Here is a 15,185-nt window from a genome sequence, read left to right as displayed (position 1 = left end):
CCGACATTGATGCCTTGATGCCTTCCCTTGGACACGTTGCTCTGGAAATTGTTGTGTTGGCCAATGGATTATGTAATTGTCAGTCTTGGCGCCCGGCAGCACACGGAACCGAGCGAGAGCCCATTTGGCCGCGCAGCACACACAGTGCCTCCAGCAGTCCTTCCCAGCAGTAAGAAGGGAGTAGTAATTATGCTTCCGTGCTCAATTGCGTAGTGTGGACCGTAGGCAAGAGCAATGGCCAGAAAATTCTTCCAAGGAAAGAGCGATCGGGCGGCTCGACAAGTGCGTGGTATGCGGAATCGGAACAAATTGGGAATCTTCGGCAAAATCAGGCTTAGCGCCAAATTGGCCAACCTCCTTCCCAGTCTGAGCTTTCCTCTCATCCACAATCTCTCACTCCAACCCACCCTTCCTCCTCCCAATTGCATCTCTTCCTCAGAGATTCCATCTCCAATCTCCTCTCTGGACAGCTTTCACAATGTTCAGGAACGCTCTGCGGCAGTCCAGCCGTTCCGTGGCTGCCGTTGCTGCGGCCGGCAGATTCGCTTCGGTGAGATCATCCCCCTGCTGAATCCGGGCCACGTCTACGACCTGAGATGACCACCAACCCTCTCTCTGTCTCGCAAAGCGGCTCGGAATGCCGCCATTGGTCGGTCGTCTTGGGCCGCTGACCCGGCTTCTTGTGCTTACGACGCGCCGTGGTTGCCGGATTGTGTCGCTAACAAAAATTTTCCCGCGTCAACAGGCTCGCGCGGCTGCTCCCGCTCCCTTCTCTGCTGCGTCCAAGCAGGTTCGCACATATGCCGCGGAGGCTAAGGCTGCGCCTACCGAGGTTTCCTCCATTCTTGAGCAGCGAATTCGGGGCGTGCAGGAGGAGGCTGGTCTGGCCGAGACTGGCCGCGTCCTTTCCGTCGGGTATGGCACCGCGACCCCATGAAATCGTCGAACAATTGCGCCAATGGCTTTCAATTGAATCAATGCATCGTCCTGAACGTCGAAACTGATCAATTGGTGAATAGTGACGGTATCGCCCGTGTCCATGGTATGACCAATGTCCAGGCTGAGGAGCTGGTCGAGTATGTTGCTGCATAGGACCCCGAAAACGTGAATTGTCACAATTAACGGAACTATAGGTTCGCTTCTGGTGCCAAGGGCATGTGCATGAACTTGGAGGCCGGCCAGGTCGGTGTCGTGTTGTTCGGTTCGGACCGTCTGGTCAAGGAAGGCGAAACTGTCCGCCGGACCGGTGCAATTGTAAGCTAAGAGCGGAATGATGGAAGTTTCCGTGTTGCAGTTGCTGACTGTTCGCCAGGTCGACGTTCCGGTTGGCCCTGAGCTGCTGGGCCGTGTCGTCGATGCCCTGGGTAACCCTGTCGATGGCAAGGGTCCTATTAATGCCAAGGAGCGCCGCCGTGCTCAGGTGAAGGCTCCGGGCATTCTGCCGCGCCGCTCCGTCAAGGAGCCCATGCAGACGGGTCTCAAGGCCGTCGACTCCATGGTTCCCATCGGCCGTGGTCAGCGTGAGCTGATCATTGGTGACCGTCAGACCGGCAAGACCGCGGTTGCTCTGGACACCATCCTGAACCAGAAGCGTGTCAACAACACCAACGATGAGTCCAAGAAGCTGTACTGCGTCTACGTTGCCGTTGGCCAGAAGCGGTCCACCGTCGCCCAGCTGGTCAAGACCCTGGAGGAGAACGATGCTCTCAAGTACTCCATCGTCGTTGCTGCTACTGCGTCGGAGGCTGCTCCGCTGCAGTACATTGCTCCCTTCACTGGCTGTGCCATGGGTGAGTGGTTCCGTGACAACGGCCGCCATGCCGTGATCGTCTACGACGACCTGTCCAAGCAGGCCGTTGCCTACCGTCAGATGTCGCTGCTGCTGCGTCGTCCTCCGGGCCGTGAGGCCTACCCCGGAGAGTAAGTCTATCCACCTCGCCTTCCGAATTTAGATGCTAATGGCGACTAGCGTCTTCTATCTCCACTCCCGCTTGCTTGAGCGTGCCGCCAAGCTCAACGACAACCATGGCGGTGGCTCTCTGACCGCCCTGCCGGTCATTGAGACCCAGGGTGGTGACGTGTCGGCCTACATTCCGACCAACGTCATTTCCATCACTGACGGCCAGATTTTCCTGGAGACCGAGCTGTTCTACAAGGGTGTCCGCCCTGCCATTAACGTCGGTCTGTCCGTGTCCCGTGTCGGCTCCTCGGCGCAGGTCAAGGCCATGAAGCAGGTCGCCGGTTCGCTGAAGCTCTTCTTGGCTCAGTACCGAGAGGTGGCTGCCTTCGCCCAGTTCGGTTCTGACCTGGATGCGTCCACCAAGCAGACCCTTGCCCGTGGTGAGCGCCTGACTGAGCTGCTCAAGCAGAAGCAGTACTCGCCCATGGCCGTCAGCGAGATGGTTCCGCTGATCTTCGCTGGTGTCAATGGTTACCTGGATGCCTTCCCGGTCAACAAGATTGGCGCCTGGGAGGCTGACTTCCTGGCTCACCTCAAGTCTAACCACCCGGACATTCTGTCGACGATCGAGAAGGAGGGCCAGCTGAGCAAGGAGCTCGAGGACCGCCTCCGCGAGGTCATTGGCAACTTCAACAAGAGCTTCTCCTCGTAAGGTCTACGCGACAGAAAAAAATGTGACACCATAATGTACTGTGTTTGTAGCACATGTATAGAACTGAGGTAGCCGTGTACAATTCAGACGATTGTTTCCTTTGTTCGAGTTCTTGTCCTCATTCAGTACTACCCCGTTGATGACATTGAGCTTCAGATATTATAATTCGAAGCCTACGGTATGTTCGAGGATCCCGTTCTGCAGTATCACCCCAGTATGTAACTTCACGTGGACGTGCAAAGCTGATTTCAAGCAGTTTCTTGCTGTTGAGTGAGTGCCCGTACGGCTTGTACTGGACTTTGGCCGAACGTCAACTGGCTTAAGCTATCGATAAGGCTACTGATAAAAAATCCGCATCATGTCGAAACCCCTCCATGAGTCAAAGTGAACTCTGCTCAATTCAAGGCCTGCTGTTAACAGAATCGCTCTCGAAATGGCAGACTCCGGCGAACACGCGGCTGCTCCCTCCTGCAAGGTTGTTCTTGCCAAGAATATCGCCAATGGCTTGTTGGCGGAGGTCAGAGAGGGATTGAAGGCGCTGGACAAAGGGCCCCATCTGGTCGGGTTCCTCGCCAACAACGACCCTGCAGCGCGCATGTACGCGGAGTGGACGGAGAAGACGTGCCATGAGAAGTCAGTACCTCTTCCCCATCATCTCACAGGCTCAATTCCATGACAGCGACTGACTGATGGTATTTCAATCGCAACAGTGGGTTTCGCTACACACTGCGCGAAGTTTCCAAAGAAGAGATCGAAGAGGCGATCCTCGCCGCGAACGCTGACGATGACGTCGACGGGATTATCGTATACTACCCCATTTTCAACAATCGGCAGGACCAGTACCTGCAGCAGATCGTGGACGTGGCCAAGGACGTCGAGGGCCTCAGCCATCGGTACATCTTCAACATGTACCAGAACATCCGGTACCTGGACCCGGAGACGAAGCGTAAGAAGTCGATCCTGCCGTGCACGCCCCTGGCTATCGTCAAAATTTTGGAGTACTTGCAGATCTACAATACAATTCTCCCATACGGGAACCGCCTGCATGGGCATACGATCTGCGTTGTGAACAGGTCCGAGGTAGTTGGTCGGCCGCTTGCGGCGCTGTTGGCAAATGACGGCGCGTGTGTCTACAGTGTGGATATCACGGGTGTGCAGAGATTCACCCGTGGGGAGGGCCTGCGCAAGAGACGCCATGAGGTGGAGGATATGGAGGGCTGGACCCTCAAGGATTGCGCACCGTTGTGTGATGTGGTCATTACCGGTGTGCCTGGCGAGTCATTCAAGTTTGATACGTCGCTGCTTCGACAGGGAGCGGTCTGCATCAATTTTTCGAGCGAAAAGGTGCGCCGGACCTTCAATAGCAAAGGAGTGCAGACTAACTTCATGCCCTAGAACTTTGGACCCGAAGTCAAAGAAAAGGCTTCGATATATGTCCCATCGATCGGCAAGGTGACTATTTGCGTGCTTCTGCGAAACCTTTTGGTAAACCTATTCCCCAACTCTTCCTATTTACCGTTCAGTTTCTGACATGGCATGTGCAGAGACTCATCCAGAACAACCGGATGCTGGACGTGAACCCGGCAGCGCCAGTCGAGAAATCCGGGACATTGGAAGGAAACGGGAACTGACGTAGTTGGCTACTAGAAAGCTATGCGTATCAACTACGTTACAGTATGATATTATTTCGGACATGAGATTGTATGATAGCCAGACCCAGACGAACTGATACCTAGACCACTGGATACAGCTGATGAGAGCAAAATGCACGAATTATGTCTTGCTTGTTTTTTAACCCTCTTCATCCTAAATTCACATTGCCAAGAGATCATCATCGAGCTCACAAGTCTATCGTCGACTCTTCTTCTGGCTCGCCTTCTCATCTACGCCGACAGGACTCGAGACATTGCCCATCTTCCGCTCAGTCTCTTTCGCTGCTTCCCCCAGGACAGTAATTTCATTCTCCAACCAGCGGCGGAACGGCTCAGGATGAAACATGCCGTCTGCGGAGAACCACGACGTAAACGGTGCTTCAATTGTTTTTTGTTGCAGGACGTTACCCGAAGAAGAAACGTAGCGGACCTTGAGTTGGTACTTGGGCGAGTATTTCCCGGTGGTGGACGAGTTGATGGAGATCTACAAACATCAACAATCGGATCCATGGATCGTTCAGGAATGGCTAGCTTACCGTTTCTCCCGTCTTGCGTTTCCCCCGAAAGACCTCACTACCCTCCACCGCCCAGATGTAGACGGTCAAAATGGTATTAAGGGTAAAGTACGCCACCACGGCGACGCGCACCCACGTCGCTTGCACCGCTTCCCAGCCAAGCCACCGGTCAAGGTAGAAGGTCACCGCGGCGATGGCAACTGCCGTGAAGCCCAGCGTAAGGCGCACATTGCTATGCGTGTTGTCGCGCTTAAAGGTGTAGGGTTGAGGGAGCGTGCAGAGATACGGCGTCAGGGCGTCATCGGTGGTGTTTTTAAGGTCTGCAAAGAGTCAGCTTGTTTTTCCCGCTGAAGGAGACTTGCGCCTGTAGGACGCGTACCATTGAGAGAGTACACCGGTATTTTTTGAGTCTCTGTTTGAGATGCCATATCGAGAGAGGGGTCGCGCTCCTTCAAGCGACCGATTTTGCTCTGGAATCAGAGTCCTGCAACTATGGAATTGGATATAGAAGTGGTGTAGATTGATTCTAGGGTATGGGGGGACGTGGAGTTGGTTACTGCTAGCTGTCCCTTTCTGGAAATCCTCTAAAGCTCCGAACGAAACGATCCCGTCACCACTCTCCATCCTCCAAACACCTCCGACTTCACTCTCCGGTTCCGCCATCGCCACCATGGCAGTCCAGGGACTGGAGCAGACGATCCTTCGGGATCCTGCTCTCATGTCAGTTTCTTCCCTGAAATGACGATTCTTGACCGCCAATTTGCTGACGCTCTTTACAGCTACTGGATCGTCCTGCCCATCACGGTCGTCATGGTACAGCGCCATTGCTCAACATCTGACCACAGCAGCGGATACTAACCCTGCGAACAGATTCTGACCGGTATCCTCCGACACTATGCAACGGTCCTCATGAACAGCCCGCCCAGGCCAGCTAGCACCCTAGCCGAGTCCCGCGAGCGACTATCCCTCATCCGCGGCGTGAACCTGCGAAACAATGCGTCGGCTGTGCTGACCACTGAAGGCTTCACTGCTCGAAAGGAGTATCTCGTCGGCGCGTACCAGAGCGGAGCCTTTCTGAAGAATCCCGAAGCCCGTGGCCAGCCGCCGGCGAACCCCATGTCGGATCCCGCGGCGATGGAGGGCATGATGGGCATGCTCAAAGGAAATATGATGATGATGATTCCGCAGACATTGATTATGAGTTGGATTAACGCATTCTTCTCTGGATATGTGATTTGTGCGTCTACTTCTGGATTGATGGGTTATGGGTGGTTGCTGATTCGATGACCACTAGTGAAATTGCCCTTCCCGCTCACCATCCGGTTCAAGTCCATGCTGCAGTCCGGTGTCATGACCCGTGACCTGGACGTCAGGTGGGTGTCGAGTCTGTCGTGGTATTTCCTGAACTTGTTTGGACTTCAATCTGTGTTTGGATTCATCCTGGGACATGATAATGGTATGTTTCTTCCGTATCCGAAGTGCAAGGCGGTTGCTAATTACATGGTTTTAGCGGCCAACCAAATGGCGCAGCAGATGGCTGCAGTGAACCCAGCCATGGGCTCCAACCCGTTTCAACCAGGCCAGGACCCTGACAAGCTGTTCCAGAGCGAAGCAGAGAATTTGGAGGTCATGGAGCACTCGTGCATCCTTGACGGGATTGAGGAGAGGGTGTTGCATAATTTGGGCGCATGATCCATACTTGATTGTAACAACAATCTTGCCCAAATGATTGTATTATGATTACCTGCCATTGGCAATTCTCAATAGACCTGACTTATCCATCAAAACGCCTCAACGCCGTACAGATATTAATCAATCAATAAGTGAGAACGCCCTTCAAGATCCACACTTGCCCGTTCGACACCTGCAGCGCCTGGCTGTCCACTTCAATGTTTCCAGGCTTGATCTGCGAAACATCAGCATGCAAGAACCGAAGAGAAAGCTAGAAGGATAAACATACCACAATCTTCTCCCCGTCCCTCGACCAGCTCACCTTCCCTCCCCCAATCGTTTCGACCTCAACCCCTTCGTCCCATGGATTTACCGGAACCAAGTGCGCCTCGACAAACCGCCGCAAATTCCGCCTCGCACGATCCTCGCCATCAGATCCCTGGTACGCCTGCTCGGCGCCATAGCGCGCATAATCCGCGGGGTCCTCCCACGGCTTCTGCGGGAGGGCCTGCACGGCCGAATTCAGCGGCGCCAGCACCGTTGTGTTCTGCTGCTGGTCGCTGAGACGGTCCGTGATGGGCGCAAAGTCGCGCACGATGGAGGCGAAGATGCTGACCTGCCGGGTTTTGGCAAGGATGTCGGACACGAAGAGGTTGGAGGAGGGGTCGTCACTGTTCCCCATGCTAGGAACGCCGGAGATGATAATTTTGGCGTTGTCGGTGTTTGTTTTCCCTTCAGGAACCGCGGGCCAGTTCAGATAGGATTTGAGTTGAGGGTACGATTGCAGTATTGAGTTCGCCGTCAGAGTTGTGTCCCGAATGGACAAGAAGATAGCGGCAGTGTTGGCGGCGACGGATAGCAGCCAAAGAAGACACGCAGACAGCGTGATAATGAATAAAACGAGGTACGGTTTTCGGAAATCCTTCATCTTTGTCTCGTTGAATGGACTTTGGATGCGTGTTTATCAAATCCCATGTTCGCCTGGAACGGAACAGGGCTGAGGATCATGACGCAAGTGGAAGCGGAGTCTGATAAAGTCACGTGTCTCTTATCGATAAGTTAACCCACCGGGATCCGGCATGCGGAAAATGTCATTGATATCAGTGCCCCTCGCAGCCCTTGATTCCGGCATAACCAGGTCAGCAAGATGTCGGCCTTGCAGACCTTTATGCTGGTCGCCGACCAGGACAAAGAGGAAGCCTTTCGGATTGCCGAGAGCACTGCCAAGGGTATGTACACGGGAGCCTGAATTTCCACTTGCGTCCAACACTTAATACTAACCATTCCGTAATCGCAGAGCTGGAGAACAAGCAGACAACGCTGATCGACGTCGTGCAGTCATTGGGCGAGTATATCAACGACGAAGATGCAATTCTACGCGGGAAAGCGGTCTCCTATCTCACCGCTGTCATCAAGGCGTTGCCACCCAAGTTCCTTTCTCGCCAGCAGATTCAGGTCCTGACAACGTTCTTTTGTGATCGCATTGAGGATGGAGGGGCAATTGCTGGTCTAGATACGCTTCAGGGGCTAGAGCGGTTCCACTCGGACATGGCAAAGGATATTGCGCGCGCGTAGGTGGTCTGTTCATTGCTTGGCTGAGAGGGAGAAACCTAATATGGTACCAGGATCTTCGAGCATCATGAGGTCTTACATGCTCGTCCGCAGTCGCAGCGGTTCCAGGTCTACCGATTGCTTAACGAATTGATGGCGCATCATAGATCTGGTGCGTTCGCAGACATGGAATGTTGAATCGGCCGATCTAACGCACACCAGCGCTTCTCGAACTCGGTGACGAATCTCTGGTTGGAGTGGTCGATCTGATGACTGGTGAAAAGGACCCGCGGAACCTTATGATCGTGTTTTCTATCCTTCATGTCATAATGGTGGAGTGGGATATATCGAACCACGCCGAGGTAGGTTTTCCCCTTCCAAGGCGTTTACTTGGGATGGTCACGCTGACTTTTCGGAGTTGCTGTTCGACTCCGTGTTCAACTATTTCCCCATCACGTTTCGCCCGCCGCCAAATGATCCCTACGGGATCACCGCACAGGACCTTAAAGACCGACTCCAGACCTGCATCAGCTCAAACTCCCTGTTTGCCCCGTTTGCATTTCCGGCTCTGCTTGACAAGCTGGATTCGACGTCTATAAACGTGAAGGTATGGAGCTTACCTTACCTATGTGTGGGGGCAGATTTCTGACTTCTCTAGCGTGATGTCCTTCATGCATTGTTGGCGTGCGTGACATCTTATCACCCCAAGACAGTGTCAGGATATTCGATCAAGATATGGAATGCGCTCAAGTTTGAAATCCTCAACGCGCAGGAGGAGTTTTTGGCAGATTTGTCACTGCAGGTTCTTCAGGCTATCGCTAAGCGGCTATCGGATCAGGTCACCGAGGTTTCCGCAGATCTACCGCTCGCTCAGTATCTGAAGCCAATCATCAGAGACTGCAGTGAGCAACTACGGGAGCCACAGCAAAAACAGGCCAAGCCTTCCCGTCAGATTCTACATTCCGTGTCCTCTGCATCGATACCATCGTTTACACTGATCGTTGAGTCAACTGTAATGTCGTTGTTCTCGCTATACCAAGACGCAGACTCAATAGCCAAACAGAGAGCTTTCCTGGAGGCTTTCATCTCGTTGTTCGACTCATCAATTGAGCTGTACGGCAAATGGGCAGACAGAAACCCTGCACCAGCAGCTGAGAATCCCCTGGCGACATTCCAGGACCGACTCACTGAGATTTTGAGTCAGGCGCTGATGGGAACATCGAAAGAAGAGGTCTCGTTCCGACAAACGGCTCTGCAAGGACTTCTGCGGCTCTCAACTCTCCGAAATTTCTTCCAGGATAATGAAATCGGCTTATTCGTGCAATATCTGGACGAGATCCTTCTCCAGGAGGAGCCTGTCGGTTCCGGCCAGTTAAGAAAGGACGCCATCGACGCCCTGGCAGAGATCTCGAGACACAAGCCACGAGTGATCATGGAGATCACGCTGCCGGCTTTTATGGCTACGCTTCCAGACACGGCCGACGGGACAGATACGCGAAAATACCTCCCAACCCTCGAGACGCTTGCCCAGATCAGCGTTGAGAAGGACATCTTTGAAACGCTGGTCCGCCGTCTGCTCGTCAAATTCGATCTCCTTCTTCAGGCTGGAACGACAGATCCGACGTATCCTCGTGCCATTCTTCTGACCATTGTCTATGCCATGGGCAATCGAGCGGCCGATCGAACGCAGACGGCAGACTTCGAGACATACTATGACCGGATTGTGGTCGGACTGTGCCGAAAAGCAGCCACAGCGGCCGCCGCAGCGTCGGACTCGTCCCTCACGATTCTTCGAGACGTGACCGTCCTCGACACGATCGGCCGACTCTGCACCTTGATTGTCCGGTCGATCTCTCGGGAGAAGCAAGTGAGCGTGGCCGAGAATGTCTACACTCTGTTCGCTACCGTGTCGGAGTCGTTCAATCCGGTACCATTCGCGCAGACACGAAGCGTTGACCAGTGCCGGACCATGATCCTCTCAACGTACCTCCTCGCAGGCCTTCCCAAGGACATCACGTCACGCCTCCCGTACACCAACCCGGACATGCTCCCTCTCCTGGACGACCTGGTCCAGCTCTCCATCAACACCGCGGAGATAGGCGATGATGCTACCATTCACCTCGCCATCCTCCGGCACATTGCCGTACTCTCCAACAAATTTCTCCCAACCGCCAGCCTACCTCTTGTCGCCGAGATCTTTACCTCTCTCCTTCCTCCTTCCCCGTCACCTGCGAGCGATGCTATCCTGCCGCCGCAGACAATCAAAACCCTCTTCTGGCTGGGCAAGGCTCTCGTCCTGCGCCTGGCTCCTTCCACGCCGACCATCCTCTCCAGCCTCGTCTCCCTCCTTTCGTCCCCAGACAAGCTGACCGCCCAGACGGCAGCGCGCGGCTTCCGCATTCTCCTTGCCCCGGACGAAGTCCTCTCAACCGCCAACGGGGCAAACATCCGCCTGCTCGCCAAGCAGCGAGTCTTCACCACCGTCGTCCCGCTCATCGCGGCCAAGATCCGCGAAACTGGCCCAACAGAGACAACATCATCACACGTCAAACCAGCCCACCTCGCCGCTCTAGCGGGGATTCTCCCTTTCCTCCCGCCGGATATCATCATTCCGGACCTCCCAACCCTCCTCCCTCTCCTCCTCGGTAGCCTCGACCTTGACATCGACGAGAAGGCGGGAAACAATACCGATGAAGACGACGACCCGTCCGCCGCCCTCCCCCTCATCAAGACCGCCTCACTAGACACCCTCGCCGCCATCATCCGTACCAATGGTGTCGGCGCCATCGATAAGAGTGGGCATGTCCCGGACCTCGTTCGGCGGCTTCTCCGCATTGCTTCTTCTTCTTCTGCATCTTCCTCGTCATCTGCTTCCGATAATGCCCAACCCAGACAGAAAAAGGCGAAGGCCGTCCTCGCGCACGCCAAAGTTCGTGAAGCCGCGCTCCGTTGCCTTCAACTTCTCGCCGTCTCTTCCTCTGCGTCCACTTCGGCGCCGGCGGATTTGGATGCGGCGCTTGCGGCGGCTCTTTCCAGGCCGACGGGTTCTACGACGACGACAACGGCGGCCGCCGCCTCATCGTCTGTAGCTCCCTTGCTGCAGGTGAAGAAGCAAGTTCTGCGGACATTGGCGCTCGTCCTGGATGACCCTAGGCGTGACGTGAGGAAGGCTGCGGTGGATGCCAGAGCCGCCTGGTTGAGAAATATCGAGGACCCAAAGGAGGATGATGATGACTAGATGCGTAGAGTCTAATTCTAGATTAGAGGGGAGACTTGATCTGTCTTCATGGTCTTGGAGTTTGGCTTATTGCAGAAAATTCCATTAGTTAGATAAAGAAAAGAATCAGCAAGAACAGAGACTTGGAAATAGAAACATCGACTCTACTTATATCACGTTTATTACCAGTAGTCAGGCCCTGCCGTCAGTACCTGCCCATTCATGTTCGCTCCGTCACAAGCTCTGTATCTCGCCAGAACCAAAGCGGTTTGTGGCTCACAGGTCGACATGGAGGATCCCCCGTTTTGAGAGCTTATGCTGGTCATTGTTTTGCCATCGTCAAACTCATCCACTGCATCCCCAATGTGGTCGATTCTCTGGGCGACGGCGGTGGCAACACGGTACATGTGACCGAGACCGGAATTGCCAATAGCTGCAGCGACGCGATTGTCTTCATCGTTGGAGGCGATCAAATGAAGCTGATCACCCAACATATCCTCGCTTTTCCAATCCGTTGTTTTCTCCCCCACCTCTAACGAACGATTCGTCTCGAGAATGGCATCGATAGCAGGACTCACGATCGCAGCTTCAAACCAGATGCGGCCTTGGCGTGCCATTTCCTGAGACTCGCCACTTCGCGCACGCAATACTTGCGGATTTGTCGGGTGCGTGCCAATCATGAGGTCCTGGACTTCGGTGATCTTGAGTAAGATTCCGGGCGTCTCACCCTCCGAGCCCACAATTCCGCAGTGAGCGCATGTTTGATGACGAGTCCATCGCCGCATCAACACTTTTTCAACGTGCAAACCACAGCTTGGAGGAACTCGACAGAAAATTCTTATTAGGCGGCTGTGGGGTTGCGCCCAAATGCTCTCGACAAGTTGGTCAATGGCCTTATCTAACTCCTGGTTGACACCGCGACGGCGCTCGCGGATCCCTCTGACTGCGCCGCGCACATCCCAGATATGTTCTGGGATGTGCACATGCACCGCCCCAAGCACACAGTCGATCTCCCGTACAGTTGCATTTCCTGCTTCATCGATTACAATCACAAATGACTTCCCGTCTGAACTCCTGCAATGATACTCGTAAGTAACATCGTAGTCAACATGGTCTTCTTCAAAGAGGCGCGACCCGTCGAGGTTGTTTTCGGCTGTAATCTGCAACAGAGATTCGATCTCATTTGCATGGGCCGTCAATCCTGGGAAAAACATAGCACTGGGAGTCGACGTATGATTGATCGGATTGAATATGGCGTTCCACTGCTCCAATGATAAAGGTTCCTGATCGAATTGTTTCGGAAGTGATGGGACAAAGATCTGCCCGATTTGAAACTCCAGACTAACAGCTCCCGGAAAGCCCCTGGTGACGTCCAGTATATCCTTTAAGGAATGGAAAATAGCTAGTGTCTCGTTTTGATAGCGGTCTTTGGGTTGAATGGCCAGCCGACTTGACCTTTCAGAACTATCATGTTTACCGATCGCAGAGCGGGTAACCGCAGTGGCTGTTTTTGACTGCTTTTTATCACCGAGGATAGTGGCTTTTTTTGACACAGATTCCAAGGTCCGTTGTGACTTCAAAGATACGGATCTGCAATCCTTATCGATCACTCCAGACTGAGAACTCGTTAGTGCTGAGGTTTCAATACCTTCAGTCGGTGATATTTGCGTATGCGGGCTGGCAGAGACCTCATCCCAATGGTTCAGCGCAGCTTCCGTCGGCCCTGTATACTTGGATGGCAAGGTCGAATGCGTCGTTGATTCTGAAGGTAATTTCCGATCTGGTGACATAACGTCTGCTGATGTCCGAGATGGGGTTTCCTTTGCATGGGAAATCTTGCCTGGACTGGCACAAGAAACCGTTGGGTTGATCTGCGTGTCTTTCTGCAGATGCTTGGGAGCTTGATCGCTCCGGTTGTCGAACTCACATGGCCGGGCTTTCTCCACATTGTGAGATTGAATGTTGTTTCGAGGCTTGAGAGGAATTTTCCACACATCTTCCAATGTGAGCTGCCGCAGAGCAGGCGCACGCTTGACAGTTCCAGGTCCCGCTGTTCCCGACGACGCTTCTACATTATCCTCGGGGACCAGAGCGCGTGGGGATTTCTGCGACATGGTGGAAAACTTCTTAGAAAATGTACCTATTTTTTGCGTGGAATCGAAGCAATCCTCAATGACTAACTCAGCTAAGGCTTTTCTGAGATTGTCAAGGGCAGACTCAGTCGCTGAGACTGCAACATCTGGAATAAGTGGCTCCTGATCGAACGACAGGCAGTTTTGAGGAGGTGTTGCAGAGGTCGTCTCAGCAGGAAAAGTGATGTCCACGAGGGTGGTAGACTCGGAAGAGCACCTTCCAGATAGAGAATTCTCCAGGGGAGGTGTACTTGCCGTGATGGACGAGCTGTCAGTCGTGCAGGCTTCTGCCATCATAGACGGTGGTCGGCCGGCTGGCACACGTTTTTTAATCCCCTTTGCCCTCTTATGTTCTGGCTGAGGCTTTGGCTTAGGCTGCGGTTTCTTGATCCGCAGACAGTGGGGAATGGTTGAATCGGCATGTATTTCGGGTGGCGTATGATTCTGGGACACCCAGTTGCTTACCCTGTTCGCAACCTCCGGCGCGAGAAGCGGGTGCTCCAGTGCGATTGGCTGCGCTTTCGTGATAGCAAGCTCATTAGATCTAGACGGAGTAACACTCGCAACGGAAGACGGTAGAGTCTGGTTGCTGGGAACGACAGGGAGAAGTTTCAAATATGAAGCGCCATCACCAATTTCGACTGGTTTGTAACTGGACCAGATCCATGACACCGAAACGCGATTGGAAGGAGACGGGTTCTTGGTCTGCCCGTGTGATACCTGATTTTTGCTGTTCGTATCCTGCAGCGGCATAGTGGCGAACATCTTCATAGCCAATGGAAGCTCTGAGGGACGGCCATTTCCCAGCGGGCGTCTCTTGGGGGGATCCCGGCGCGAGCGGTAGCTGCTCACGCATACGCATTTAATGTCCGATGCAAAAAGCAAATGCGTGGTATGTGGTCGTGATTTCAGTATCTATGCATGCATCAGAGAAATCCAATTGAATATTCGGCTTGGGAGGTACATACCATGGCTTCATCGACCGTTTGGAGGCGAGCACGAGCCTCTTCAAGATCAGCCGCATATTTTGCAGCTATCTGAACGTTCTTTCCACCATCTATGAGAGAGATTTCGGTGCCCGTCAATGAGCTAATCTCTCCGAGCAGGTGTCCGGTATCGAGACCATATACACCCGAGCCACCGTGTGAGGAGCTCCAGGTCCCTATAAAAGGGACTTGGCTTCCATCATCTTCTTCGTCGGAAACCAAGTCCAACAAAGTTCCCTCAAACGGAGCACTCTCAGGGAAAGCCGCCTCGAGATCCTCGTCCGGTTCGAGAGCAATGTCATTCATTTGGAGCCTGTAGACGCGGGGGATCTGATCGTCCGTGAGTTTACTGTGTTTGACATGGATTAGCGAAAACTAACCTCGAAGAGGTCCTTTACGCTTTGCTCCTGGATGTAGTCGGATATGCATTGCGCGAGTTTTGTGATGTTCTTGGCCAAGTGTTGACCTTCGATGATGAACGTCTGCAATTGATCTCCTGGGTTAGATGAGAGACGCCCGAGATGCAGCATCGGCCGACGCGATACTCACGTGGTTCTTGCTGTTGTACGAGCAACTGAGCTCATTCACGCCATCTATGTTCCTAAGAGAGAGTAATCAGGACCCAGCGGGCACTACCAGCCAGGCTCAAAAAGCACAAACCGAAACAAGCTGCACAACTCTTCTGCCTGTATTGTGTATCAGTAGCAGTTTTCCAACAAAATGAAGCAAATACACACTGCGTCGGGCTCGAATGCCCATGTCGACGCGAGAATACGACGCTCCAAGGACGCCATGGTAGTGACTGGCCGACGGACGCTGGAAGTCCAGCTGAACGCCTTTCTCAGGGCT

The 15,185-nt window shown here is 53.7% G+C and overlaps 9 protein-coding genes across 9 annotated transcripts; 5 read left to right on the top strand and 4 right to left on the bottom strand.

The window, feature by feature from the left end:
* Positions 1-234: 234 nt before the first annotated feature.
* Positions 235-600, top strand: VTN49DRAFT_3234 (uncharacterized protein; the record flags this gene model as incomplete). The annotated part of the gene is made up of 1 exon (XM_069411048.1): positions 235-600. The coding sequence occupies one exon, from the start codon at positions 235-237 to the stop codon at positions 598-600; it is 366 nt and encodes a 121-aa protein (XP_069268512.1).
* A 37-nt stretch (positions 601-637) lies between these two features.
* On the top strand, positions 638-2,612 carry VTN49DRAFT_3233 (uncharacterized protein; the record flags this gene model as incomplete). The annotated part of the gene is made up of 5 exons (XM_069411047.1): positions 638-915; positions 1,020-1,076; positions 1,134-1,254; positions 1,313-1,920; positions 1,970-2,612. The coding sequence occupies 5 exons, from the start codon at positions 638-640 to the stop codon at positions 2,610-2,612; spliced, it is 1,707 nt and encodes a 568-aa protein (XP_069268511.1).
* A 3-nt stretch (positions 2,613-2,615) lies between these two features.
* Positions 2,616-2,988, bottom strand: VTN49DRAFT_3232 (uncharacterized protein; the record flags this gene model as incomplete). Its single annotated transcript, XM_069411046.1, has 3 exons — positions 2,616-2,740; positions 2,790-2,904; positions 2,953-2,988. The coding sequence occupies 3 exons, from the start codon at positions 2,986-2,988 to the stop codon at positions 2,616-2,618; spliced, it is 276 nt and encodes a 91-aa protein (XP_069268510.1).
* Positions 2,989-3,045: 57 nt separating this feature from the next.
* Positions 3,046-4,243, top strand: VTN49DRAFT_3231 (uncharacterized protein; the record flags this gene model as incomplete). The annotated part of the gene is made up of 4 exons (XM_069411045.1): positions 3,046-3,245; positions 3,323-3,956; positions 4,008-4,097; positions 4,157-4,243. 4 exons carry the CDS (start codon positions 3,046-3,048, stop codon positions 4,241-4,243), a joined length of 1,011 nt encoding a protein of 336 aa, XP_069268509.1.
* A 217-nt stretch (positions 4,244-4,460) lies between these two features.
* Positions 4,461-5,207, bottom strand: VTN49DRAFT_3230 (uncharacterized protein; the record flags this gene model as incomplete). The annotated part of the gene is made up of 3 exons (XM_069411044.1): positions 4,461-4,748; positions 4,801-5,099; positions 5,159-5,207. 3 exons carry the CDS (start codon positions 5,205-5,207, stop codon positions 4,461-4,463), a joined length of 636 nt encoding a protein of 211 aa, XP_069268508.1.
* Positions 5,208-5,449: 242 nt separating this feature from the next.
* On the top strand, positions 5,450-6,471 carry VTN49DRAFT_3229 (uncharacterized protein; the record flags this gene model as incomplete). Its single annotated transcript, XM_069411042.1, has 5 exons — positions 5,450-5,499; positions 5,559-5,592; positions 5,650-6,016; positions 6,074-6,235; positions 6,290-6,471. The coding sequence occupies 5 exons, from the start codon at positions 5,450-5,452 to the stop codon at positions 6,469-6,471; spliced, it is 795 nt and encodes a 264-aa protein (XP_069268507.1).
* Positions 6,472-6,595: 124 nt separating this feature from the next.
* VTN49DRAFT_3228 (uncharacterized protein) lies at positions 6,596-7,378 on the bottom strand (the record flags this gene model as incomplete). The annotated part of the gene is made up of 2 exons (XM_069411041.1): positions 6,596-6,685; positions 6,740-7,378. 2 exons carry the CDS (start codon positions 7,376-7,378, stop codon positions 6,596-6,598), a joined length of 729 nt encoding a protein of 242 aa, XP_069268506.1.
* A 219-nt stretch (positions 7,379-7,597) lies between these two features.
* On the top strand, positions 7,598-11,239 carry VTN49DRAFT_3227 (uncharacterized protein; the record flags this gene model as incomplete). The annotated part of the gene is made up of 6 exons (XM_069411040.1): positions 7,598-7,679; positions 7,748-8,021; positions 8,076-8,173; positions 8,224-8,363; positions 8,420-8,608; positions 8,660-11,239. The coding sequence occupies 6 exons, from the start codon at positions 7,598-7,600 to the stop codon at positions 11,237-11,239; spliced, it is 3,363 nt and encodes a 1,120-aa protein (XP_069268505.1).
* Positions 11,240-11,400: 161 nt separating this feature from the next.
* VTN49DRAFT_3226 (uncharacterized protein) lies at positions 11,401-15,130 on the bottom strand (the record flags this gene model as incomplete). The annotated part of the gene is made up of 6 exons (XM_069411039.1): positions 11,401-14,265; positions 14,319-14,666; positions 14,717-14,818; positions 14,886-14,937; positions 14,997-15,022; positions 15,074-15,130. 6 exons carry the CDS (start codon positions 15,128-15,130, stop codon positions 11,401-11,403), a joined length of 3,450 nt encoding a protein of 1,149 aa, XP_069268504.1.
* Between the last annotated feature and the right edge of the window lie 55 nt (positions 15,131-15,185).

Source organism: Thermomyces lanuginosus, assembly GCF_041956635.1.
Source record: "Thermomyces lanuginosus strain ATCC 200065 unplaced genomic scaffold VTN49scaffold_28, whole genome shotgun sequence".
Classification (NCBI taxonomy): domain Eukaryota; kingdom Fungi; phylum Ascomycota; class Eurotiomycetes; order Eurotiales; family Trichocomaceae; genus Thermomyces; species Thermomyces lanuginosus.
Note: the sequence above shows the minus strand (reverse complement) of the source record. Positions and strands in the feature narration are given on the sequence as shown.